Source organism: Lichenostomus cassidix, chromosome 1Aa, assembly GCF_008360975.1.
Source record: "Lichenostomus cassidix isolate B80296 chromosome 1Aa, HeHo_3.0, whole genome shotgun sequence".
Taxonomy (NCBI): Eukaryota; Metazoa; Chordata; class Aves; order Passeriformes; family Meliphagidae; genus Lichenostomus; species Lichenostomus cassidix.
The window spans coordinates 46,870,081-46,897,134 of NC_139480.1; the positions used below are offsets into that span (position 1 = coordinate 46,870,081).

Consider the following 27,054-nt stretch of genomic DNA (forward strand, 5'->3'; position numbering starts at 1 on the left):
CGTAGTTCTCTCAGTTTCTCCTCAGTCCCTTTCCTGCCTTGGGAGCCCTCAGGTGAGCTCACTCCAGTGTTTCAATGTCTGTCTTGATTGAAGGATCCCAAAACTGGATACAGTACTCCAGGTGCAGTCTCACAAGTGCCAAATTAAGAATTCCTTCCTTTACTGTGATGGCTCCATTCACGCTAATATGATCCAGTGTGCACTTGGCCTCCTTTGCTACAAGGCTGCACAGACTGCCAGATTGCCTTTTAGCCAGTCAGCTCCCCATCTGACTTGCTCAGGTGTGTTTCAAACCAAGCAATCTGCAGGACTTCCATTTTGCCTCCACTGAACTTCATCAGATTTCTTTCAGCCCGTTTTTTTTTCAGCCTACTGAGCTTCTTCTCAATATCTGGGAGCTTCCTTTACAATCTTTTATCACTTGCAAACTTGCTCAGAGTACACTATCCTATCATCTGGATCATTAATAAAAATAAGTTAATAAAGAGTATCAGTCCCTGGGGCATTTGATTAGTAATGAGCCACCTGTTGGATTTTGTACAACTGATCACTGTCCTTTGGTAGTCCAGCCAGTTTTCCATCCCCTTTATAGTCTTGCTTAGCCAGGCCTGTCTTTCAAGTTTGTATGAGAGACCATGTCAAGGTCATTGCTTAAAGTCAAAGTATACAGGAAAAACTACAATTTCCTTATCCACACAACCAGTCACGCCCTGAATTAGTGAGTACATTTTGGCATTGGTAAATCCATGTCTGCTCTCCTCAGCCACCTTTCTGTCCAGTCTTATTGTTGCCAGTGTCACTGTAGGCTATGTTGGTACTATTACCAATTATCTTGCTCAATAATATTGTTGATAATAACATATGTTTCACATTAAGTTCTACTTACACGGAAACAAAGTGCACCTCATGCATCACTTAAAAATCAGTCTTGTTTACTTGTATGCTGTTAACCTTGCAGTAATATTCCTTAGTTAGGTTCTGCTCTTCACTGAGGTATACAAATTACTTGTATACTGACAAAGAAGGTCAAGGGGAATTCAGACTAAAACCTCTTTTCTAGTTTGGCTAAGTCTTTTTTAAGTCTTGCTAGGGTAACAGCATTGTTAGGAAAGTTAGAAATTCTTACTTCTAATAATAACTACAGCTGTCTCTCCAAAACTTGAAAGGTCTCTGATAAAGGTAGGCTTGTGCTAATTAATACATGCTCTGAACTAGAATGACTGAAGCACAAACATGCATCCTATTTTTTTCAGCTCTTCAGGGTAGTGGCTTCTAACAGGATTTGAAGTCAGTTGGTATCCTGCTGTAATCTACTCCAGTGAGATTTGCTAGTTGCTTCTGTTGGAGCCTGAAGACCATCGTTCTCTGTTGATGGTCTACACTGATAAAAATAAGGGTTACTGTCATTTTTTGGGGGGATGGTGGTGATCTAGCTGGTGATCTGAGCTAGCCAAAAATATAAAACCCAAAAACAACAACAACCCCCCCCCAAACCTTTGGCTAGTACATTGTGCTGCCTTACTAGGTGACTGCTCACAGGAATAGGTCAGAAAGCAGAGGTGATGGGGTGGGAGCCTGGCAGCACCAATGTATATTGCCTTAAGTGGCTGAATGGATTGTATGTTCTAGTTTTGTTTGATAAAGGCTTGTTTGTGTGAACAGTTGGTATAATTCTGTATTAACAAAATTTTGCCAGTAACAGAGGATCTTCATTAGTTTGGTTTACAAAGCCAAACAGAGTGCCAACACCTTTTTTAATTTAGGTAAAGTTTAGGATCTATTCGGTTTGTATAATTCTTGTATGGAAAGGAAGTTTTTTAATGATTTCAAACTTCACATTTAAACTTCTATACTAGTAGTGCTTTTTCCTTGTTAATTAGGATCTGCTAGAAAAGATGAAAAAGGAAAAGATGAAGTTTCCCTACAGCATCATGTTACCCTATTCTCTTTGAGGGGTAAATAAATAGGAGAAAACAAAATAGAGGGAGATGATGGATTTATTATTTTGACCTTCTGCTGTTGAGAAGGCAGCCACTGGATTATGAGCAAAGGGGACAAATAATCTCCACTAGGAAAATTGTAGTAATAAAGGAGCTATTACTCATTCTACGTTTGTTATTTGTGTTCTAGAAAACTATCACCATTGTGATAGAAATTCACAATGATTTATAGTTACCTTTCTCCTCCTGTCTAAATGGTTTATTTCTTAGTCTATGACTTTTGGGGAATGTTGTAGAGGATGAGTGACTTGTTCTAATACTGTGTGCTGTTGGGTTGTCATGCATTCTAATGTCTGGCATTTCAGATGATGTGCAGGCGGCTTATAACCTGATTAAGGACCTGGAACCTACAGCTCCACAGGTAATTGGAAACTGATGTCATGGCACATAAAGACAGAGGTTGTAAATTGACATGAAATCTGCCACATGCAAAACTGGTATCTTGAGGACAGCTTGACCCATTCCCACTCTTAAAACTCTTGTGTTTCCATCCCTTCATCAACAATAAATTTAATGTGTATGCATAAAATTTATATATGTGCATATATGAGTACTTAGCCTGTTTATTACTGTGCCACCTGGGTTCAGCTAAGAATACAGCTCTGTTGTGTGTGGCCTTGATTTTGGGGAATGGACCATTAGTGCATAGGTAAAAGGCCTCTTCCAACTACAGCTACTTGTCTGCCTGGTGGAGCTTTCATCCCTCAGATTTGCTAGCTCAGATGCTCATATGGTTTTTCCTGAAGCCATTTCAATAAAAATGAGCTAGATTAGATTAAAATAAGTGGTATTTTCTAATCCCATTATACTTTGGCCGCCATGAGTGAAAACTGAAGTGTCCCTTGGCTGCTACTGTAATTTTCTTCTGTGGCTGTTCCAGCATCTTTAGTCTCTGATTTATTCCTCTTTGCTGTTTATTTTCCAAAGGTCACATAGCTGGGCATAAAAGGGACCTTTCATGAGTCTGCATGAGGAATTAGATGGAGGGAGGGAGGGAAAAGGAAAACTCAAAACACAGATCCGGTGATTCTGTGCTGAGGAGTGACGAGTGTCTTCTGATGTTGCTTTACATTCTTGCATTTGTCAGTACACCAAAACTTATTTGAAGAGTTTTCTGCAGCTCTTGGTCCTGTTGCAGCCTTTGTTGTTCCAATATACTTGGCTAATAATTCTTGATCACATTTTGAAACGAGAATCTTTGTGCCTTTTTTTTTTCCATTTCTCACTCATACTTGTAAGGAGCTCCCTGCTAAGACTTGCAAAACTACTTATAAAACCTCCTTGAGTACTTCTCAAATTTCTTCTTTGTTGCAATGCCTGTAGGATAATAATTTGGCATGTGTAAGACAGTTGATGTGTTAAAATGATTACTTACTATCCTGGCTAGTATTCTCAGATTGTTTCTTTACATTCTGCTGTTGATCTCTTGAAAGATGTCTCTCTTCTGTGTTTACCTCTGTGACAGGGCTGTCCTGGTTTATCAGGAGTACCTGCTAAAACAGGTTTATAGATACAACTCTTAATCATAAGATTTGTGTAAGAAAAAAGAGTCTGTCACATGCTGAGAAAAACTTGTTTGGAGAAGAACTAAACTATATTTGTTTCTTGTACTACAAGTTACAAGATACGCAGCTTCTGTTCCTAATTTTGGTAGAGTAACATGGCCACAGAGCACAGACCTCTGGACATTTTTTTCCCTGATGAGAAACACTGTGAATTTTGCAGCAGGCATGTCAGTGGTTATGGTTAACCAATGTGCATATTTGAAAGGGAATCTGTGCTTTAGTATAGCAATAGTGCACTTATTTGTTGATATGATGGTGAAGAGGTCATGAAAGGATGTTATCATGTTCCTTCTGTTGCATTGTCTTTGACCGTAAGACTTACCAGAAAACACAGTGCCCCTTTGCATCTAACATATGTAGTAGAAGTGACTACCTAGCAAGTAGAGTATATTAGTACTGTGCTTAAGCACTACTACAGTAACCAGCTACCTACTAAACTCAGTTGGGATAGGGTTGAATTTATGAAGAAAATAATGTACACATAGGCTTTTATGTGTCTTCCAAAATCTTCACCGTGTCTTCTCTGATCCCTTTTAATATTTTTTTCCCAGGAGTACATCCTCAAAGGGGTGGTCAATGCAGCACTTGGACAAGAAATGGGTTCGGTGAGTAAAGCCCGTGAGGTTCTCCAGCTTCTCCAAGAACAGAGTGTGAAAGATCTGTTGGAACTGGAGTGGAGGGAAAGAGGCAGTCATTTCTTATTTAGATTCCAGGACCTCTGAGTCTCTTAAACTCCTTCTGTACAATAATCAGACCAGAATGAGTGAAATGCAAATTTCTGTTGCTGATCTTGATAATAAATCCAGATGAATTTGATTTCACTATCCTGTTTCCAAAAACTCCATTTGCTCTGTACAGTGTTCTTCTTTATCTAGGCACATAGAGTGGCACATTTACCTTTTCTGTTTTTGCATCAGCCCTGGTTTGTCTATAAGTTGCTCTCCAAGTGTTCCTCAGAGCATTGTTTTCACTGTGTATTGTAGTTTCAACTCAGGAACTCATCTTGGATTTCTTTTTTATTCCTCTTACAGAGAGATCATCTGAAAATTGCTCAACAGTTCTTCCAATTGGTGGGGGAATCAGCCAGCGAACGTGGTATGTTTGAAATGTTCTTTTTCCATTAAGTAACCTGTCTTAAAATATCCAAATATATACCATCATATCTGTGTCTAACTGTTGGCTGTTAGCAGGAATATTGCTAGGAATTTTGTTGCTATAGGATGAGTTTCAGAAAGTCTAAATTGTAGTCTAAAACAAATTTGCAAGTTTAAACTAGAAGTCTCGGTTCTAAACCTTAGTATAGGACTTCAGCTGGAAAAGAGGCTGTACTGCAAACTGCAAGTCTTTGGTGAGAGACTCTTTGGCAGCTTGCCTTTGCCTAATAATCCCCACTATAGAAACAGAAGACAACAGCCTAATTAATTAGATGAAGTGAGTGGCTGAAACCTCACAGGCAGAGAGATATGCAGGTACAAATCTAGGACCACTAATAAAAGCCTGTCAAGTAAATAGAGTCCTAGCATGGAGCATGTCCTGAAACAGAGGGTCATAAAAATGTAGAGAGGAATTTGGCTACAGGGAGAAATGGAAGCTCTGGGACTAACTTTGTGCTTGAATAAGAGAAAAAAAGAAGGCATTATAACCCACCTATCACCACCCCCCAAAATCAGTATATTTTCAATATTTAGTTTTAATTACTCAGTAATAGACCAAACCAAGACCTTCTCTTCCCTTCTCTTTACCAAAACCAAAAAATTCAAATAAAAAAGATCAGTAGCTGTAACATAGAAATTCAGACTAAGTGGGGCTTACCAGTTTCCTTTGTAGGCAGTGTCACTTAGTACTGTTTCTTTAGGTGTGTAACTTGTGCATGTTTACAGTGCAGACAGCTCATGGTCCTCAGAGACAGAATGCTGTCTCCTGTGCCTGTAGTGACTAAAGAGAAAGAGCTCCAGAGACAGAGTGGCATCAGTGATGAGAGTTTCAGAAATTCTGTTGAGCCATTTTATTCTGTTCCCCTTGCAGCCCTGGTTCTATTGTGGTCATGAAGGAGAGAATTTCACATGGGAAGGCTGGAAGTGGTTCCATAGATGAGATTTCCCTAACTCATTCCTTTTGCATTGATGCTATCCCTTCAGAGTTGGGGTCCCAGAAAACAGGAAGAAACAATGAACTATAGCAGTGGAGGACTTGGTTAGTGGGAATATAGCTAATTGGGTTTGCCATGCCTGTGAAATCACAAGTGGACTGATAAAATGGTGGTGCTGCCTGTAACAGTCATGCAGGTGTGACCAGAGCACACATGGATAAAAATAACATGGAGATAGTCAGGGAAAAGATATCCTGAAAGGATTGCTTGTAAAGATATAGCCCAAACCCAAAATTGCCAAGTCTGAATTTTATTGTGAAATATTTTTAAACTCATATGCAAAATAAAGGTAGAGGCTGACACTTCAACCTTTCTATGGTTGGGGAGGGGTGGAAATGGCAACAGAAATGTAGTACAATTAGGAAGGTGGATTTCCTGAAGAAAATGAGCATATGGGAAGGATTGGTTCCAATCAGAGGTAAAAGGAAGCATCAGTACTGTAAGCATCTTACTCTCTTGGTATGTCCATGTAAAAACTGCTTTGTCATCTTCTTAAAAGCTTGTGGGAGGAAAATGCCATACAGAATAGCACACGGTTCAGGCAAAACAGTGTGAGGGGTTTTGTTTCAACTCAAATGAAGAACAGATGAAGGTCAACAAGCTGTAGATAGGAAGTAGAAGAGGCAAATAGTTCTATTTAGGTAGGATATAACAAAAGACCAAACACATGAAGCCCAAGTGTGTAAGTGTTTTTGTACAAATATTAGATGTTTTCAAAGAAGATGAATGAAGTGGAATGCCTGGTTTTAGAATAGAAAGCTAAAAATTAAATAATTTTTAACATGATAGTGGAAAAGTAACATGTAGGATATTGTTCCTGTTTAATGTACAATGGGGATTGTACATAAATAAACATAGATAAATTGATTATGCCAGTGGAGAAATAGTTCTAAATATTATAGAAACCTCTCAAAATAAATATCTTTTCTTATCAGTGAGTAAAATAACATTGTTTTCAATTATATGTTTAGTTGGCAATTCACCATATTGAAGCCAAATTATTCACCAGCCAGCCCAAATGAGAACTGTGAGTGGCATATTAAAGAGGTTACAGATATTATATAGAAAGATAAATAATAGTTGGAGATTTCCATTCTGCCCATATTGACCTAATAAATGTGAATTACATGGCATAATAAACAGCATTAATTTTTCTCTTTTTCTGAGAGAAAGCACAAGAGAACAGGTAGCTCTGGACCAATACTGAGATTACATAATACCTGATTTGAAATTTTATGATGAGACTACAATTCTACTACAGTCATTTAAGCATAATCAAATTCAAAATCTGTGTGTTAGCAAATAGCTCAAAAAAGTCACCATTACTAATCCTAAGAAGAGAAGCTACATAATAACCTTTCTCATTTCTAACAGAAAATTTACAGTGAGATAGCAGTGAAAAGGATAAAATGCACCTGATTTGAACACTTGAAAGAACCTTTTGTTTCTCTAAAGAAAGGGTTTGTATTCATAATTAATGAGCTATAGGAGACAAATAATGACATGACTAGGTTTGCCAATGGTACAAAATTACCCATAGTAGTAAAAATAAAAGCTTCCATAATTATGAAAGATGTGAAAGACTATATAAAACTGGGTAATAACATGCAAATTAAATTTAGCAAAATTATCAGAAAAGTTGAAGAGTATCTTAGAAATTGATGAGGAAAGAAAAGACAAACCAAAAGTAATTACTGTGTCATTGTATACAGATACTATTCTTTTCCTTGAATACTGTCTGCAGTTCTGGCTCTTAGATTTCTTTAAAAAATGGTAGAACAAGAGGCAATAAATACAGCAAGGATGATCAAAGAAAAGGGATAGCTTCTTGAACTAGAGAAGGAGAGATTAAATAAAGGAGGATACACGGGCTGAAAAATGATGACTGTTTATATACATCATAAAGGACAAAGAAAAGAGGAATAGAGAAGAATTATTTACTGTACAATACAAAAATCAAGGAACATTCACATAAATTATCACACAAGACAAAACAAACAGCATCAATTAACTTTTCACATAACACAGCTTATTCGGTAGAGAAACTTGTGAGAACCAGAATGTATAAAGAAATTTGTACATGAAAAGTCCATTGGCTGTTTAATATAAATTTTTCAGTGATGATTAAGAATTCTCAGTGCAGGTTGTTGAAAGCTGGGAGAAACTTCAGCAGAAGTGCCATTACATGTGAAATCAGAATATCTTCTTTCTGTAGCTCTATGTTCTTATTCGGGAAGCTCTGAACTAGACAGACTTTGGATCCAATGTAATAACTTTTATGTTCTTTGGTAATTTAGCATATTAGCCACTATGTTGTATACTTGTGGTCATTTTTGATCTGCTCCCTTTGGGTGGATTTAGAATGGAGAACAGAATTCTTGCTGTTTGTATACTTGGGCTTTTCCTAAGTAGCTGGTCTGCATGTAGCAATGCATGTTCAAGCATGTAAGTCATGCTTCAGCACTTCCCACCTGGCCAGTCCTGGCAAGGACCTAGTATCACTAGGTACTTCAAGGTCTCCAGCAAGTTACTTAGCTGCTTTTCAGATTTACAATAGAGAAGTAGGTTGTTGCTTCCTAGTGTGAAGAAATCCTTTGCTGTGTCTTTGCTTGCAGTTGGGTCTATGTCCCAGTTTTGCCTGGGATAGAGTTAATTTTCTTCTTAGAAAATGGTACAGTTCTGCACTTTGAATTTAGTATGGGAATAATGTTGGTAACGCACTGATGTTTTAGTTGTTGTACAGTCAAGGACTTTTCAGTTTCCCATGTTCTGCCAGTGAGAAGCTTCATGAAAAACTGGGAGAGAGCATGGCCAGGACAGCTGGTCTGAATGAGCCAAAGGGTTATTTCATGCCATAGAACACTATGCCCAGTACATAAACTGGGGGGAGTTGGCTGGGAGGGGCTCATTGTGGTTTGGGGCGGGACTGGGCATGGGTTGTTTGGTGGTGAGCAATTGTGTTCTGGATCAATTGTTTCTCTTGATTTTTATTCCTCTCTCTCTCCCCTTTTTATTTTATTATTACTAATAATATTTTATTTGAATTATCAAATGGTTCTTATTTCAACCCACAAGTTTTACCTTCTTTTTCGGAGGAGGAGGGTGGAGAGAACAAGCAGCAGAGTGGTGCTTAGTTGCCAACTGGGGTTAAACCACAACAGTCTACAAGTCTTCTTATTTTAATGTGGGTTATCAAAAAATAATGGATTAAAATTAAGATGTGGGGTATTTTTTCTGACTTGCTTTTGTTAACTATAGAAATCCCATGACTGCATTAAGAAAAAGCAGCAACAGGAGTTTAGGAAGAATACAGTGTCACTTATTTGTAAGGTCATTTGGAGTCATCCATTAAGCCCTTTGCTTTTTTTAATTAGAGCTCTGCTTTGGAGGTTCAAGGAACACGGGGTAAACCGAGTTAATGTGCAAGTCATTTCCATTAAATGTACACATTTTATCTCATGTTGGATGTTACGCACTTTAACAGGGGACAGACGAAACACAGGAAAAAAATCCAGGAAGCATTTAGAGTGTAGGAGTCAATATTCATCCTCAAGCAGCAATAAATAACACCCAAACAGCACGTTGGTTACTGGGGATCTTTTAAGCTTAATAAAAATTCTTCATCTTAATGACGTGAAATGGAGCAGACGTTACAAAGAAGGATATAACTAGATTCTTATAGTTAGTTCCCATTCTCTTCTGTTAGAGTCTCAACTGGGTGGAAAATGAAACAGATCAGATTTCTTTTAAGGAGGAAATGGGGCAAGAGAGACATCAGTGAAAACAAATTAATATTAACATTTCCATTAAATGCAGTGCTTCTGGTGCTTAGCATAACTTACAAACTACCCCAAAACGCTGCAAGCGTAATGAAGAAGAACACCCCTTCTGTTTTCAGTGGTCCTCTTTTTTTAGGCCCAATTCAGGCATATTTGATGTTGGGTGGGAGGAATGAAACATTCCTTCTGAACTTCATGCAGTCTTTTCTTTGAGGTTCTCTTAGGTCACCAAATTAATTTTTTCAAATGACAAATTTTTCCTCTTTCTGCATGAGTCACGTGGGGTGAATTAGAACTATAAAATTCTAGTTTTTCTATCACTAGTAGTATTCATTACTGAGTTGTATGAGATACACAGATGTGTTTTACTAATTTAGTTTTTTAGACGAAATCTTTCAATAAAGGTATGTGGAGGATGGTGTGCTGGGATAATAAAACTTTCTGCCAAAATGTGGATGTAAGAATAAATATTAAAATTTAGAAACTCTTGAATCATATATGAGAAAATTATGCTTCTGATATTTTGTTACTGTGATTCATTTTTACTAAAAATGTCTCCCCAGTTTTAAGTCTTCTTTGCATGTTTTGCATTTTTAAAATTTTGTTCAAAATAAATTGTGAATTTATGAACTTCAAAAATCGAATATCAGAGAAAAGGAGCATTTCTGAGTTATCTGTAGTCGTGTTACTCTGTGTTTCTTTGCTCTTTTTTATGTTGTAAAACTGTTTCTGTTATTGTTCTGTAAAAGCATATATTTGTAGTGAAAACTATGCCAGTAAGGAGGGATAGGACAGATAAATATGCAGGCCAGTTTCTGCTCCCAACCGAACAATTCATAAATAACCAAATAGTCTTCTGAAGTTGGAGATCTGAATGGTGTGGTTCATAGGTAAGGATTGATTGTCTCTATATGGAAATGATAGGACATCCAAGCTCAGTATCTCCTCGTGCTAAAAGATAAAAAATGGGAATATTTTGCATTCCTTTGAAATGTCTTTTGAGATGTTCTGTAGTGCTTTCCAGGAATAATTACTACCCTGCCATATTTAAAGGAGAATATACAGTTTTCCAGTTGAATGCTCAATTTTGTGTGGTGGTATGGAGTCAAAATATAGGTCTTTAGTTATATGAAATTTCTATATACAGAAAAGTTGTTTTCATTTTCTGATGTGATGGGTTGATGGTAACCAACATTCAGGGACAGATTACTTCAGAGATGTTGGTAGCCTTAGGATCTTATCTCTTGTCACCTTTCCAAACTGCACAGAGCAGCAGCCTCTGTAATGATCACTTGATATGGTGGAAATAGTAGTGATTTGACATCACTTGCATTTAGGCCTTCCCAGCTGCTACTTGGGTTCATCCATCTTTGCTGGCTGGATTTAACAAAAATAAGTCCTGATATAAGCTTACTTCAGAATCTTTAAAAAAGCTTTGAAATAGTTTTTGGAGACACAGCTTGCAATGTCGGATTAGACGCAGCATAATATGGTTGCAACAGAGTCTATGAAGACATAGATAGCAGCAAAGTTTAGTGACACCCATTTGAACTGATATGTCTAATTTATTTATGGCTTTACCTCCTGTGAGCAATGTGGTAATCCCAAATGCATGGACGTTAAATTTCCAAACTGTCTGATATCACTGAGTATTTTGCCTGTTCTGTATTAGTTCTTTTTCATAACAATATTGTCAGTATAGTAAGTTTACTCTCTTTCTCGAACTAAAATTAAAATATGTAGAGTTTCTTTGTCCAGGATAACTGAAAAGCATAATTTTAAAGAAAGAAGGCTAATGGGGTTAGAATAACAAACTCAGGCTGTGTATGAAGTGTCATTTCCTAAGAGTAAAAATAATTCGTGGTAAAATTATGCTTCATAAATTGTGTCATGGAAAAGGCTTGTTACTTGTTATTTGTCTCTGTGGAGTTTGCTGTTGAATAAAGTCTTGCAATAGTTATTGGATGCTGTAGAGAGAGGTTGACAAGATGAATTAATAGCTTTTTTCTAACCTCTCGTATGGTATTTGCCTGAAAAGGCAAGCTGCACTATTTTTAGAAACTAGCTGCTTTCATAGGTGCCAGCAATCTTGGCAGTGATTTCCATTACCATGTGTTTTTAAATGCTAGAAATTTGCATTTCTCTTTTGAATTTTAGATACCATTCCAGGGAGACAGTGCATGGCCTCCTGTTTCTTTCTTCTTAGACAATTTTCGAATGCCCTAATTTACCTCGACTCAATCAAGGTTAGTATTATTGTTTAGTATTGGTAGGACTGTAATGCATGGTATCAATACCTTTAGATTGTATTATGTGAGACACAATGGAAACATAAAAAGATACTAAAACAAAACAGTAAAAATAAAACACAGCAGTGACAGCAGGACATAAGTGGTCAGTACAGCAAATGGACTGAAACATAAAGAAGCAATTTAGAAAATAGCACCGTGGAGTATAGTGGGCATGATGGTCTCATTCACACTTGCAATCTAACCATTATCAGGCTTTCTGGGGGCATCACAGAAGATAAGGAACATAATTAAAGGAAGACAATGAAAAAATGTATATTTGTGGGGAGGGCAGCATGGAGGAAAAAAAAGCCCAAATGTTTTCTTAAGACTTACCAAGTGAGTGATGGAGGTTATTGTCACTGGTTAATAACTGGGGACAACATTTTAGTGAACAAGACTGTGTAAGGAAGAAAGGACATGAAGGACTCTGAAAGTAATAACATTTACATTTTACAGGGAAAGCAGTCGCTGAAGGGCTAAAATAGGGCAGTATTACCAAAGCAGTAAGTTAGGAGTGTTATTTTTGCAGAAGTTATCTGAGTACTGTGCAGACAATGTTGCATTTTTCAAAATAAGAGAACCCTGAATTCAACATCATGTAGCATGATCAGATCACCAGTGTTCTGAATGGGTATAACTTACAGATACACAGTTAGAGGAAAGGAGAGAGGGAGGCTGGAGTGTGATTATGGATTAAATGATTGCAGTCTTGTTCCAGTGGTTTGAAACCACACTTGTAAGAACTCTATTTGGTAGAAAGAGGAATGAGAATCTTTAAAGAAAATTTTTGGGAGATTCACAAGATGAGCATAATTACAATGTTCTAAGGAGGATGAGATCTAAAGAAAAACATGTGGATGTAATGGTGCCAAAAGCAGCTGATGAGTGAAAAATGGTGAAGGTGTAGTGTTTTTAAACTTTGTCTGGAAGGAGACCTTTGAAGAAATCCCAGTGGTTCTAGCCACTGGAATGGCTGCAGTGTAGTGGAATGAAGAGGTACACCACTGCCACCCCAAACTGGAATATGTATGTAATTGAAGAAAAAGGAATTAACAGTAAGAATTGTTTTGCCTAACTTGAGTCATCTACAAGTTGGATTGCTAGTTAGAACTGGTCATCTGGTCTGAGTTTATAGCCAGTGGATATAGATGCTGATTTCCAGAGAATTCATCCTGTGTCTTTCTTACATTTACAGTGCAATGAATTAACCCACAGATATGCTCAGCTCTTTCCATTTCCTTGAAAAGGCTCTTAAACAACTAGTTCTAACCTGAAAAGGTCAAAGTTAAATGTGATTACAAATCACCCCCAAAGTATATGGGACAAACATTTAGTGCCTACTACCACTTTTCTTGCTTGTTCCTTTTGAGGTAACTGATCATTCTTGTACTTTTTCAGCTGTGACTAGCCACGCTCAGATTTACTTAAGTAATTTCCCTACTCTTTAGGACTCAGGGCTGCAAATAGTTGTTTCTGTACCATGTTACAGGGAAGGTATAGACGGCTTTACAGTTACCTTTGTGTTTAATTTACAGGAATAAGCTTCAGTAGAATCTCTGCTGCTCTTAAAATGGAGCTGCCCTCTGTGAAGATTATTTGCTTGATATTCTCTCAAGAAACACCACCTTCATGATCAGTTAAAACTACTTTAGGCATAAGAATGACTCAGAGGACACCTTATCATAAATGTATTGCCAGCTGCCCCAAGGGTGACATTATAACACTGTCAGAGATAACTGAGAAAATAACCTGATTCAGGCTCAGCTAAGTTGTGGCCAAAATGGGAATTCTTCATTTTTAAGTTGGGTATCTGAGCATCTGGTTGAAATGGACATCGCTCAGAGGACAGTTTTATGAAAAGATTGAAGACCTCTAAAAAGACCACAAAAGAGTAAATTCCAGTGCATATAATGTGGTTTAAAAAAAACCAAAAAACCAAAAACAAGCAGAAAACAAGTGATCTAGCTGCTGTGAATGTGTTGCACTATCAGTAGCACTTGTTCATTTCTACTGGTTTTGGTTTTGCAGTAGATCTGGTCTCTAGCACTTATATGGCCAGGACAGAATGACACATTTGTTGAGTTTGGTTGCTGCCAGAGGTTCTTTTCCATTTTAATTAAAAAATACAGTGGGGACTACTTGAACAGAAGAAAGCATTCACGCAGTAAAACTTGCATCTGTCTCACCAGCTTTGCTTAACTTGGGACTTGTGCTGATTCACATGAAACTACTGTTGAGAGAGAATTCACTGAAGTGTCGTAATCCTCATATGGTGAAATACATTAGTTCACCCTAAGGGTACTGAAATGTTTTCACAAACTGAGCTTAAGGTTCATCCTCATGCTTTCATGCAGTTTGCTGTATTTGCTGGCTTGTGGACCCTCACATAGACTGTTTGGGTGAAACCTGGATATTTGGCAAATAGTGGCAATCCCTCACCTTTCCTTTCAAGGCACTAGCCTGATGTATGTGGGTGGACTGAATCAGTACACTTTGTAGATTGCCTGTGACAGTGAAGGGAAGAAGTTCCTCGGTGTCCCTACATCATGAAAGAAGATATTCCCAGGAAAGGGATTTTTTCCTTACTTCCTGTATCTTTTGTACAGTCCCAAATATGCTTTTTTCCTCCTCCTTACTCTTTAAGGAGGGAACAAAACAAAAGTTTGATCTTCCTACACATGTTCTTTTTCCTTTATAAATGTTATATAAGGAAAATAATTTCTTCTTCCCTACACCTTGCTGTTATGCACCCTTAAAAGGGAGGCCTTCTTGAATTAACTGTATTGGATAAACCACCCTCCTTTTTTCCCATGCTGTTTCATAAGCACTGCACCACTCCCGAGCAAGGATCCTCAGTCCCATTCATGCTTGTAACTGGTATTTTGTTCTATCTTACTTCTACCAGCTCTACTGGTCCAGCAGTGTGGGATAGTGCTGAATGTAGAACACAGCTGATTTTTGGTCATCTGAGTTACACTTTAGTCTGACCATGATCAAATCTAGGCTCTTCTGGTCAAACCCAAACATCAGCCTAACCTGTACCTTTACATTTCCTGCTTTGACCCATGTAGCTTTTCAGAAAAGATACAGCTAGTTCAGTCTGGTGTGTCCTAAACCAGATGTGTCATGTCTAGTATTATGGGGAAAAAAAACCTTAATGTTGCACTTCAGCTGGAAAGAAGAGTACCTGTAAGCAAGGCTTGCTTAAGGTAGTCCAATTACCTGATGTGGTGTCTGCTTACAGGCTGGTACTGTGGCTCCACCTCCACCCTGGGATCCATTGTGTCAGATTAGCATCCATCACATAACCAGATGCACAGGATCTCTTGATAAACCTTGACAAGTCTTGGAAAAACAAACTGTTCATCCTCTTAAAGACTCAAGGAAGTCAACTGCCTATTCAGCCACCCTAGTGGTGAAATAAATGCTTGGGAGGTGAAAGAGACCATGGCAGCACAGCATGTCTTCACATGCCCCAAGTGAAAATTATACCCACAGAAGCTGCCGCTGCAGTTTTGGACTTGGAACATTTTCCAGATCTCTCATAGTTAATATTGTGGAATGTTTCAGCAGTGTTTGTAGTCACGAATGTAGGATGGAAAAGCCAGTCCATAATTTTTCTGCCCACTGTTTATAAATACCATATGTTCCTAATGTGGGATTTTCTTCTTCCTTCCCATTGCCTTTATATGTTCTGACTTGGGGTGATGGGGGTATTTTTAATGTTATTATACCATGGGAGGAGGTTTTCTTGTTGCATTTATTTGGGGTTTATCCATATTTTTCAGAGTTACTTCTACAACAATGACACTTTTAATTTCAACTATGCCCAAGCCAAAGCTGCAATGGGCAATTTTCGTGAAGCTGAAGAGGTATGTATTTATTTTCTTTAAAAAACAGCAATGGCAACGTTTCCCCCATATTCCCCTCTTTCCTTCCTTTTCTTCACCTAGGTCTTCAAGTTGGTTGAAAATAAGCAGGTTCTGTGGAACATCTTCTTCCCCTTCTTAGAGGAACTGAATCTTGGTGAACATTATTCAGAAAAGATTATCTTGCTAATCTTGTAATGTGAGGTATATGGGGAGTCATGCTGCTTATGGTGCATCAAAAGAATGCTTGCAGCTACCTCTAATTGATCAAAGAATGGCCTCTTAATCAGATTTTCTACGCTTTGTCTGGGATCCCAGGCACTCTTTTTGTTCAGACTGAGTAGGGCATGCTGAGTAAAAGACACTGAATCATTAAGAGATTCTAGGTGTCCCTAGAAATTTGTGTTTTAAAAAAAAAATCTTCCTCTGGGATATGTGGGAGGAAAAGAGGAAGTGCTCACTATCTTATTCAGGAGCATTCAGATGCAGCTGGAAGAGATTAACTTCTACACCCAGTACTTTTTATGTCTGTGTGCAGCAGAAACTTAATTACAACTAAAATATGCAAAAGCAAATAGCTATTATGGAGGTGGAAGGAACATTTTCCACAAGACCAGAAAAGAAGACAAGCCACAAAAAAAAATCCCACACCACATAGTCTATAGTGAATCATATAGGTTTGGTTGGTTTGGGTTTTATGTTTTGTTTTGTTGTTCCAGTCTTTCTGACTTTTTAACTATTGAGATTTGTCAACAGAGCTTCCCTGGTTTTACAGCTTGTCTCCCCCTCCATCCCAACCCTCCCATCCAGCACCCTCACCCTTTAATTTCTGTGACCCAAAATTGCATCTCTTTTTAAGAAAAATATCCAAGACTGTCAGGAAAATGGACACATATTTCAATTCACCAAGCTTTCAATTCACTTAGCCTAATAAAAATCTTCCAAAATTATGTTAGCAGGCTATGCTGATTCCTGAAACTCCATAAAATTATAATGCTATAAGTAAGTTTTAGCAACAAGTAGGCAATGAAGAAACACAAAGGTGTAAACTGCTGTTAATCTACATTATTCCTCTTATGTTTTTTAGAAATTGTTCTGCAGAAACTTGTGTTATATAGGTGATGCATTTAAATACCAGTATTATGTAATTAAATTGATTTATCAGGCCTCATGTCAGATCTCGGGTTGTGATGACACTTCCATATATAGATCAGCCTTCCCCAGTATCTCATAAATTTGTAAAACATCTACATATAGCAGTTATCAGTTATTTTAAAGCATACCTCCCTGGACATGATAAAATAAAACATATGATAAAGTGCTACTTACAATGATAATGCTGCTTTCTTTTTATTTCTTCCCTATTACTCCTTCTCCTCCCCACCTAAATTAGGGGATCAGCATTGTTTAAGCAATACAAATGTCAGTAATTTGTATAACTCACTGTTCCAGGGCATACATGTATTCCTAAATAGGTATTTTGAGTTTTGCCAGTAGCATCCAGTATAGATACAAATATGCTTGAGAGAGGCATAAATAGCTTTTTTTTCCTATGAGCAAAGCAGAATACATTTTAAAATGTGTAACTTCCCCCCACTCATCCCTGTAGATGTCGAATGTAACAAAAACATATTTGTACAGTAAGGTACAAAAGAGAAATGCTTTGCCTCAGAACTTTACTGAAACCAAAATGGTTAGAAATGGCTTACTGCAGACCTGGAATGATCTCTGACATGTATGAGAGGAAAGTCTCATCTATATGTGAAACTTCTGGTATTTCAAGAAGATGCTAATGTAATTGCTTGCACGGCTTTCTAAACAAACACATTCCAAATAGCTTTTCCCACAGGCCCGGTGTTCCTTTGTGCTGTTTGTGTTGCATGGCCGCCCACTGGCACTTGTTCAGGGCAGCCGCACCCTGTGCACAGCTTGGTGCTCTGAAGCTGCACCAGGCCCTTGACAAGCAGGGCGCTGTGTGAATCCTCCACCTACCCCACAGGGATGCCCCTGCACTGCACTGGCATACCCAAACGCTTCTCATGAAGCAGTTGCTTCTGTGATTTAAACCTTATCTGTGCGTTGAAATGAGGAAGGTTTGCCTTCTGTTTGTTTAAAGGTACATGTATGTATAATCTTTTATTTTCCTTCTTCCTGCAGGCATTCCTTTTGATCCAGAGCGAGAAGATAAAAACTGATTTTGTTTACCTTAGCTGTCTGGCTCGCTGCTGTGAGTCACTTTACTCTCAACGTTGCAGAACACACATCCTCCTCTATTGCGTCAGTCTTGGCAATCCACTTTCCTAATTGAATTTAATGTTGTAGGTGGATTCAGGACTATGAAAGTGAAAAACTGATTGCACTAGTTATAGTGTGGGTGGTTATTGCACCTTTCATACATCTGGCTTTTATAAGCAATTACTGCTTCAGTGCCATGCTGTTACAGTACTGTCAATGCAGCTTTGTCCTGACCAATGACCCTTTTTCTTCTCAATTGTCTACTCAATTGCTTGAGTGAAGACTTTCTGTCTTAAAAGACTGAGTTACAACTCTAGAATGTTCAGAGTAAAACACAAAATAGAAGCATTTATGCTGGGTCAGGCTCAAGGGTCTGTGCCTCCAAGGTTAACCAATGTCAGATGCCTAGGGAAGAGAAGAATCAGGCAAGCATACATAGTATTTTTCTTCCTACCATGTTACTCTACATGTAGTCAAAACTCCTGTGCCTGAGAGATATCCTTTATAATCTCCAGCATGTGTTTTGCTTCCAAAACCTCTTCTATTCTTTCCTTGAATCCAGGCAACTTTTGCTGTGTTTAATATTCCATAGCAAATCTTATTTACTTTTTCTGAACCAGTTTTTAAAACATTGCAGAGTACACCTCAGTACAGAGACAGCTGCAGTGCCACATACTCAATAGTATAGAAGTGAGCTTTTCTAGTGAATCGAGTCTGAGACTCCCTGGGCTAATTAATTTTCTTTACAGTGCCTCAATACAAAAATGTTGTCTTGTCAAACCATTTTCAGCAGTTACACCTGGAATGCAAGTATGTATGTTTTGGGATGTTATGCCATATTACAAATGTAGTAAACATCTCTTAACATGATCTTTCCAGACAGGCACGTCACACTTAGGGATGCCTATCTATGATTCTATTTTAGCATGTGCCAGTTTATTTCCTTTTTAATTAAGTTGCAGTACCTGGTTGTGTTTGAGTGTTTTATATATGTTTTTTTTTTTGTTAATGGGAATGATGAATATAGTTATCTTTTTGTGTCAAGTATGTGAATTACTAACATCACATTATAATACATTAATGTCAGAGTACAATTAGGGATTGAGTCGTAAGCAGTTCAACACTGAAATATTTCCAAGGGGCAAAAAGTACCAGAGATGCATCTTTTTTTGCATGACAGAATGTAATTTTTTGTTTAGCATTATAGTACTATTTATACCAAATTCTTCTTGAAGAGAAAGAAAAAAAAACATTGGATTAGGACAGAACTGTATTGCCCTAGGTAGATAGATTGGTGTTTGAAAATTGAGAACTGGCTGTTTGCCACTGTATATGGTATCTGTAGCTGATGAGAGATAAATCTGATTTGATGTCTTGCAGCCTCCTAAATGAGAAGTGTCTATAAATTCTGTGATTTGGTGTTACTTGTTTATTGTTGATCATCGCCTGTTCTACCTGCAACATAAGTAAAGACACAGTGGGCACAGATATAACAAGCTAAACAGTCCCTCTTTTGAAAGAGCACAAGTGTGGTCCATGTGTGAATAGCCAGGTACTCTCTGAGCAGCTATTAAGATTTGGAAAAGAAAGGAAAACTTAATTTAATTTCCTTTTCTCACAGTGCTTGAATGAGCCTGGAATTATAAATACCAACCTCAGATTCAAGAGAATGGCTTTTTATTGCCAGGAAATAGAATCTTTGTGTTTTAACACCCTAGTAGAATTTCTGCTCACTAAGATAGAAGATTCAGATTCATTTATTTCTGTGTATAGCAGTGATGTTTAAAGACCAATGAAAAATTCTAGTCATAGAAGCAAATTTAAAACCAGCACAGGATCTCAGGAATTTAGAAACATTTTTTCTAGTAAATGCATAATGACGAGTTTTGTTATGCTTGGAGGGGCTTCAAACTTTGCCCTCTCCTTGTGATTTGTTATGAATCATGGGTATTCAATGTTTAGGCTAAGGTTGGCACCAAGTATTAAAGACCTCAGTTTGGTGCCCATTAAAAATTTTTTGTGTGTAAGAACACATAATCCTAAGTTTACCATCTAAGTGGATTGCCATAGTTCATTGTCCTCCATAAAAAATTTCTCTGTTGCTTTCCATTCTGTTCCTTAATCAAATCTGAAATCGTGAGAGTTGTTCTTATTGCTGCATCTGTAAAATATAAATTAAGATGTAAACACCACAGTTATTCCTTTTGACATCTGTATTCTCTGCGGAATTGGCTGTTATCACTACTAAGGCAGAAGATAAGGACAGGTTTCCCTTTCCAGCCTCATGCTCATGGCTGTGGCATGCTTTTATATTAAACAAAGAAATGCAGGAATATCTGTTCCACCTGCCACTGAATATTGTGCGTGGCATATTCTTTTCACAAATCCAGCTTTTTCTTGTTATTGCAGATATTATGAATAAGAAACCACAGCTGGCCTGGAAGCTCTATCTGAAGATGGAGACCTCAGGGGACTCCTTTAACCTATTGCAGCTCATTGCAAATGATTGTTACAAAGTGAGTTTTCTCTTTAGAGCTTGGCGTATGGACATGTTAATTCAGTGATTGTACCAACAGTCATTTTTTTTGATACATTTTATCACTGTCATCACTAGTGGACTTCTTTTTATAACAGCAGAATGTCTAATAATAGGAATGAGTTGGCAAGGATTAGTCAGTATTTTAACCTACAGGCCTTCTTGATAGAGAACCCGTAGATTAAAATGTTAGTAAATTACTGAATGCTTGAGCTATCAATAATGATAACAGTTTCTTCTCCTGCTAGGGATTCATTTTGGGTAGAAATGACAAAAAACTTCTAAGGGAAAAAATCTAGCAGAGATTCAGCGGTGAGCCCTCATGCTGCTTTTTAAATTTTTTGTTGTTGTTGTTGGGACAGTATTATGTTTTTCTTAAAGCTTGTAATGGCAATGGGAGATACTCCTTATGATCTCAGAAGCATTATTCTAAAACGGAAGTAATTATCTCTTGTACATCTTTCAAGTACTCAGTTGCCATCTCACCCTCAAAGTCTTGTTGCTCAAGCAAGTGACTATGCCTCTGGTGTTTACCATGCATGCAATTTGTGAAAGCAGGTTGACAATCAGACCTCATGCAAAATCTCTCTCATGACCATTTCAAGTCTCACTTAAATCAGTTGATTGCTTTGTCTAAATTCTTCTCCAAATCTTCTTGTCCTGAAGAGGAGAAGCATCTCCACATTTTGGATTTATCTTGAGTTCTTAAAAGCTACATTTGTAGAACTAAATTTTTCAGCCAATTGTGTGTCTACATATGGCTGTAAGTGACTGCTCCAAAATTGTTACTTTAGTATTATAATTTGTCTTTCTACAGTAGCAGCTGTTTCTACCTCTTCCACAAATTGTCAAGGTCCATGTTGGAATTTATGTGGCGTTTTTCATTACATTATATTGGAGGTCCACAGACAGCACCAGAGGTGTAACTTAAGAAGGCAGTTGCATTAGGCTTTGCTCAACAGAAAACAGAATGAGCATGGATGGAGCAAGGTCAACAGTGTCCTGAGACTTGGTGCAGCTGGATGCCCATTGCTATGCTGATAAAGTTGTACAGTGAGAAAGCAGAGATGCAGGACTTCCACCTAATTTCTTGCTGCTTTTTATGGAATAGCTCATCTTGTCCATATGGGGAACAGCACATGATTTAGGGTGAAGCATTTCTTACTTTTATGTCATATACAAGGAGAACATTAAACCTGTATCTGCTTAATGGAACTAGATCAGATAAAAATTTGGATACAAAAATATTCAAATTTTTCTTTTTAGCCGGCACATCTGATGCTGTTCATGCTCACTAACTTTATTCCCATCTATTTAAGAATTTACCAGTCACCAGTGGTTAAAATCAACATTTATGTGAAGAAAAGAGAATTATTACTCATTCTGTAGTATCTGTGTTTCTCTGACTAAAGTTTCCAAATGTAGCTCCCACAGCCTGAATTTTTTTCTCTGCAGGCTTCCAACTAGCAAAGGATGGGAGGTTGTGCTCAGTCTGCCTTCTGTGCTCTCTTGTGGGAAGATGCTAGTCACAAACAACATTGCTATTTAGGCTTGCCCAAGTGGAGAACACTCATACAGCCCACGAGAGATGCTGACTTCAAAAGCCACAGTCAATGTGGTCACTCCTTTTGCATTGACTGTTGCCAAGCAACTTACTTCTTGTTACCAATTACAAGTAGAGAACCTAAGACAGAAAAGATAGGGTATACTGGATTTTCCTATGCTAAGGAAAATTTTGGATTTTATGGTCATATAGTCACTGAATCTTTTTTTGTATTGTACTGTAACAGTGAAGAAAAAAATTTACGTTAAAGCCAGAAGTTAATAAAGTATGTGACCATGTCTACATGAGGAAATGTGGTTTTGTTTTCAAATGTCTGGACTAGTTTGAGGTTGATATTCTGTCAAGGGCTTTGGTATAGTTGGTATGACTAGATAAGGACACCACAAAAACAATGTTATAGTAACACCTGTTATCCCCTTTTCCCAACTGAAATGTCCCTGTTCTGTGTCACTTGCTGTCTGCAGAAAAACGGGAAAATGTACATTGCTTCTACAACTTACTGATAATTTCAGAAAACTGAGCTCAATGTTTTTACCCCCCTCCTGAAAGGTGGACAGGAATAATGTTTCACTTTCTATGCAGGTGGGCCAGTTTTACTATTCAGCCAAAGCGTTTGATGTTATGGAGAGACTGGACAATAATCCTGAATACTGGGAAGGCAAGAGAGGTGCTTGTATGGGTGTATTTCAAATGATCATAGCTGGCCGAGAAGCAAAGTGAGTATTCCTTGTTGTATCAGAATTTATTTTGCTTTTTTCCTGTTTTCAGCTAGCTACAAGCCAGAATCATAATCTCAGCTTTAGGACTACATATCATCTTCCAATTCTTTATTGACCTTTCAGAGAACAGACACTCTGGCCAAAGGCTCCATATGCAGTCTTCAACCTGAAGTGTATCTTCCACACCAACAGTTACAGAATATATGGTGGAGAATCACTTACCAGCGAGTGTTATGAACGATAAGATACCAAAATACATTAGTCATCATACTAGGAAAAGCTAGATTGTAAATGTAGTTGTATGTTGGTGAACTGCGGGAAAACAAGCTCATTTCATGTTGACGGCATAAGAATGGAAAACTATCACATGACATTTTAAGGTGCATAGAACAGAACTAAGGGAACATTTACTCAACACTGGAGGAAAGACACAATTTCTCTAAACAATGAGTAGATGAGACTGTGTTTTCATTAAAATTTGTCTTCTGAAGACACTGACCATGTCAGACAAATATATTTATTTGATGAAAGCTTAAAGGAAATCATCTGTGTTACTGATAATTTTGTTTTTGGCCCATTTCGTTGGATGGGGGAATGAGAGAGAGTAGTGAAGCTGTATTTAAGAACTGCTCTCTTGTGAATATTCTGCTGTGATGCCATATGGCCACTGTTCTCTGGCCAAAGTTGCTGTTTCTTACATGACTGGTAGGTGTGTATCTTGGCTTCCACACCTTCCTTCTATTCACTTCTCTGCTGGAATAATCTCATTAACTACTCTACCTTTCAAGTGTCCTTTTAGCAATCACTGCAGCAGATGCAGTAAAATACAGCTTGCCTGTTTTTCAAAATGTACAATCAGGTTCTTACTGTAAACTAGCTGGCAAACTGCAGTAGGATTTATATAGGTTTAATAATAATGAGTTTATCCTATCAGGAATGTTGATTTCCATGTTATTTGTGTTTATGTCTATTGTATTTGTGTATTGTTATGTGTAAAGTGTTTTGGCAGCATTAAGCTAGATGTTGCCATACTAAAGACTAGAAAATAACATTTAAGATTTTTTTTTAATGTTCAGTTTGTTCTGGGGAACTATTTTGCAAGAGTGAGGGTATATATATAAATACAGTTAATTAATTACATTTTGCTGATTTTTTTTCTTTTAATTTCTTTACAGTTTTATACAAAACCTTTTTTTGGTTGTTTTCTTTTGTCTCTGGCATCTCATCTTCTGTGCCTTTTAACCTATTCCTGCACTGCAGATGAGTGGATCTCTCTGTCTCGGAGGGCCCATGTTTTGTGAAATAGTTCGATGTGGGAAGTTTATTGTATCAGTTTGGTCTAACCCTCTCTTAAAACTTTGCTTTTCACCTTTGTAGAGACACTCTGCGGGAAGTACTGCACCTTCTGAAGAGCACTGGTAATTCTCAAGCAGACTACATCGTTCGCATAATGAAAAAGTGGGCCAAGGAGAACAGAGTTGCTGTTTAAGTCAGTGTCACAAAATGAACCAGGTCAGTTGCTACTCCATGGCTGGCTGCAAGACAAGGGTCTTGGTTTCTCCTGTGCATTCTGGTTATCTCCTTGCTTGCAGGACTTCATACATTCAAGGTGGTTGACCTGGCTGAGGAAGAGGTCCTGCAGTGAGATTCAAAACATTCAGCACGTTGGGGTTTTTTTAATCCAAACTTTATTGGTATTTTTTCTGTTGCACTTATTTGACTGACTGTATTGTTCAATCTCACTTTGAAATTTAACACTCAAAACATTTATTCATGCTAATAGTTCATGTGAGAAATCTATTTAGTTTTGCAATCTGATGGATAAAAATATCTTTTGAATCATTTTCTTCAGCATTTAGCACTATCATGAGAAATACATTCATGACACTTTTGGATTTATTATACTCTCCTCTTTTTTAAGGAGAACAGTTCAGGGAATACATAATTCTAAAAGAAGGCAACAGTTGTAACATAAAAATGTGTTATACATTTGGTAGTAAAAACCATTTGTATGTTATTTGTAAAAGAAACTTTACATTTTATAAATTTTTAAAATACTTAAGTATTTTTTTCTCTTTTGAGGAGAATTCAGAATACCATATTTTCTACTGTCTGTGCATTGATTAAAGATCTTATTTGAATCTACAGTTGAATGTTTGATTGGTCTGTGTTGCTTCATACTGCGAAAGTTGAAATAGTATATTCATTTTGCTGTGGAAAAGGGCAGGTTTGTGGCTGGTTGGTAAATGCCTGTCATTAATCAGTCAAAGGCAAGCCAATGACCTTGATCCTGATCTTATGGTAGTTTGCTGAAACTAAGGCAGCTGGGTGTATATGGAACATGCACACCTTCCTGCTACATAACATCTGGTTTTACTGCTTTAAGCAAAAAATGTATCATCATTCAGGTGCCTAGAAGTACATTGATAGTTGTGATTACTTGGATTTACATCTAGAAACTGATCCATCATGCTAGCAGCAATAAGCCTTTCAGCAGGGATGTACACTCTTTTACACTTTTACACTCATTCAAAAGAGGTGTGAAAGGAGCAGTATTTTCACTGAAAGCAGTTACAAAACACTTTGCACTCATAAACGGCATTTTTCTTTCCCATCTCAGTTTAATTAACTTGGAAACAGATTGGGAATACAATTATGAATCTTGGTACAAAGCTTCAAAAAATCAAGTTGGTGGCTTTGTAGCAGATGTTAAATGCATCTAATTATTCCCTTTATTGAAGCTTAACCTGCAGGAGAGCTGAAGAGCATCCAAATCCATTACAGACCATTTTACATGTTGGTTGAATCTTCTGGAATAAGTGTGATGGCTTTGCAGCATAAGGGCTTGGGGGCCAATTTTAAACTCTCTTGTCTGTGACCAGTGAAGAAGTTTTTTAAAACCTCTTCACCTTTATTTACTGTAGCCATAATGTCGTATTTGATAAGCTGAATAAAGTGAGGTTTAGCACGGTGCATTTTATTGTCTGGTAATAAAGCTTTTGTCATTTAAAATATAGCAGGGGACTGCAGGGCTTTGCCTTGAGCAGTGATGAAATAAGGTATTTTACATACTGTCCTAGCATTTAGGTCTTGTAATAGAACAGATCTGTAGGTACTATAAAAGGCAGAACAAGGAAAGTACTGAAATACTGGTATTTATTTTACCTTAGAAATACATCTAGAAGGTGTGTAACATTGTTTAATTATGGAACAAATTCATGTCATATCCAAAGAACAGAGAAGTTGTATTAGCTGATACAGAAATGAAAGGTAGTAAAGAATAGATAAACAAAATTTTATCCCTGTCCATCTCCATATTTCCCTAAACCATGGAAATTTAAGGACTCAAGGTACTCTAGGTAGGATGGCTAGGAGTGAAGGTAGATGTGGGAGAAAACAGGAAAAGTGACCTATTAGAACAAGCAGGCAGTGAAGAATGCATGTGCAGAGTCAAGGAAATGGGTACATTTATTGGGTCACAAGTAAGTGAATATAAAATTGAAACAGTGGCATTTCAGATAATGTAGTGAAAAGAAGACTAAGGCAGAAAGAAATTGCTACATCATTATAATTTCAAGGAAGAGTATGGAAATTACAGTTATTTCTTACACTCTGAATAAGCATCTGATTCTGGGAAAATAAGATACAGAGAATGCACAGAAGGTACTGTGCTAGCAGTCATTTAACAGTGACTAGTAGAGAAAGCCAAACCCCTAACAGCATGTAACTGCTTTTAGTTGGGTGCTGACCCGTTCCTGATGAATAAGAAAGTCAAACTTCAATTAAAGTTGTTAGAACCTGAACAACAGCTATGACAGTAACATCTAAGTGAATTAAACTGGAGGTGGCAAGTTCACTGTGAAAGAAAACTCATGTCACATTCTAGCTCTGGACTGTAGCAGGCATTTAGGTTTATGTGTTCCCTCAGCTTGAAGCTGGCTCATTGGTCTTCGTAAGAAAGCTAAGTGTGAATGAGGAACTTGGCTATTAGGTAGTCAAACACAAAGGAAATAATTACAGATGTAGCTGTTGCTACATGTAGCTTCACTGTATGGGAGCTATACATACACTGAAGAAAACTTCTATATTTTGCCCACTGATTTACTCTTTAATAATTTTTCCTCTGTATTATCTCGAGAAGTAACTTCCATTCACACTTTTTGAAGTTTCATTTCCAGATTTCTCTCTTCCCTTTCAATCTATTCATATGATCATTGAGTAAGTAGATAATTGCATTAAAGTGTTACCAGTAACCTTAAAATCAAGTCATTAATTGACAGCTAGATAACCTAGACACTACATAGTGCAAGATGTTAGATTTCACCAGTGTTGAATCCAATAACTAAC

General features: G+C 37.5%; 1 protein-coding gene across 2 annotated transcripts in view; it reads left to right on the top strand.

The window, feature by feature from the left end:
- Nucleotides 1-24,854, top strand: part of IFT56 (intraflagellar transport 56) — a 52,001-nt gene extending 27,147 nt beyond the window's left edge. Inside the window, exons 10-19 of one of the 2 annotated variants that reach the window (XM_085048055.1) lie at nucleotides 2,306-2,361; nucleotides 4,117-4,170; nucleotides 4,597-4,660; nucleotides 11,651-11,739; nucleotides 15,573-15,656; nucleotides 17,811-17,880; nucleotides 20,298-20,404; nucleotides 22,571-22,704; nucleotides 24,085-24,219; nucleotides 24,300-24,854. In XM_085048055.1, the coding sequence (XP_084904181.1) occupies nucleotides 2,306-2,361; nucleotides 4,117-4,170; nucleotides 4,597-4,660; nucleotides 11,651-11,739; nucleotides 15,573-15,656; nucleotides 17,811-17,880; nucleotides 20,298-20,404; nucleotides 22,571-22,704; nucleotides 24,085-24,196 (770 nt within the window). In that variant the 3' untranslated portion in view covers nucleotides 24,197-24,219; nucleotides 24,300-24,854. Of the gene's footprint in view, nucleotides 1-2,305; nucleotides 2,362-4,116; nucleotides 4,171-4,596; nucleotides 4,661-11,650; nucleotides 11,740-15,572; nucleotides 15,657-17,810; nucleotides 17,881-20,297; nucleotides 20,405-22,570; nucleotides 22,705-24,084 lie in introns of both variants that reach the window. The other variant, XM_085048050.1, reaches the window with a different exon arrangement.
- The last annotated feature ends 2,200 nt before the right edge of the window (nucleotides 24,855-27,054 follow it).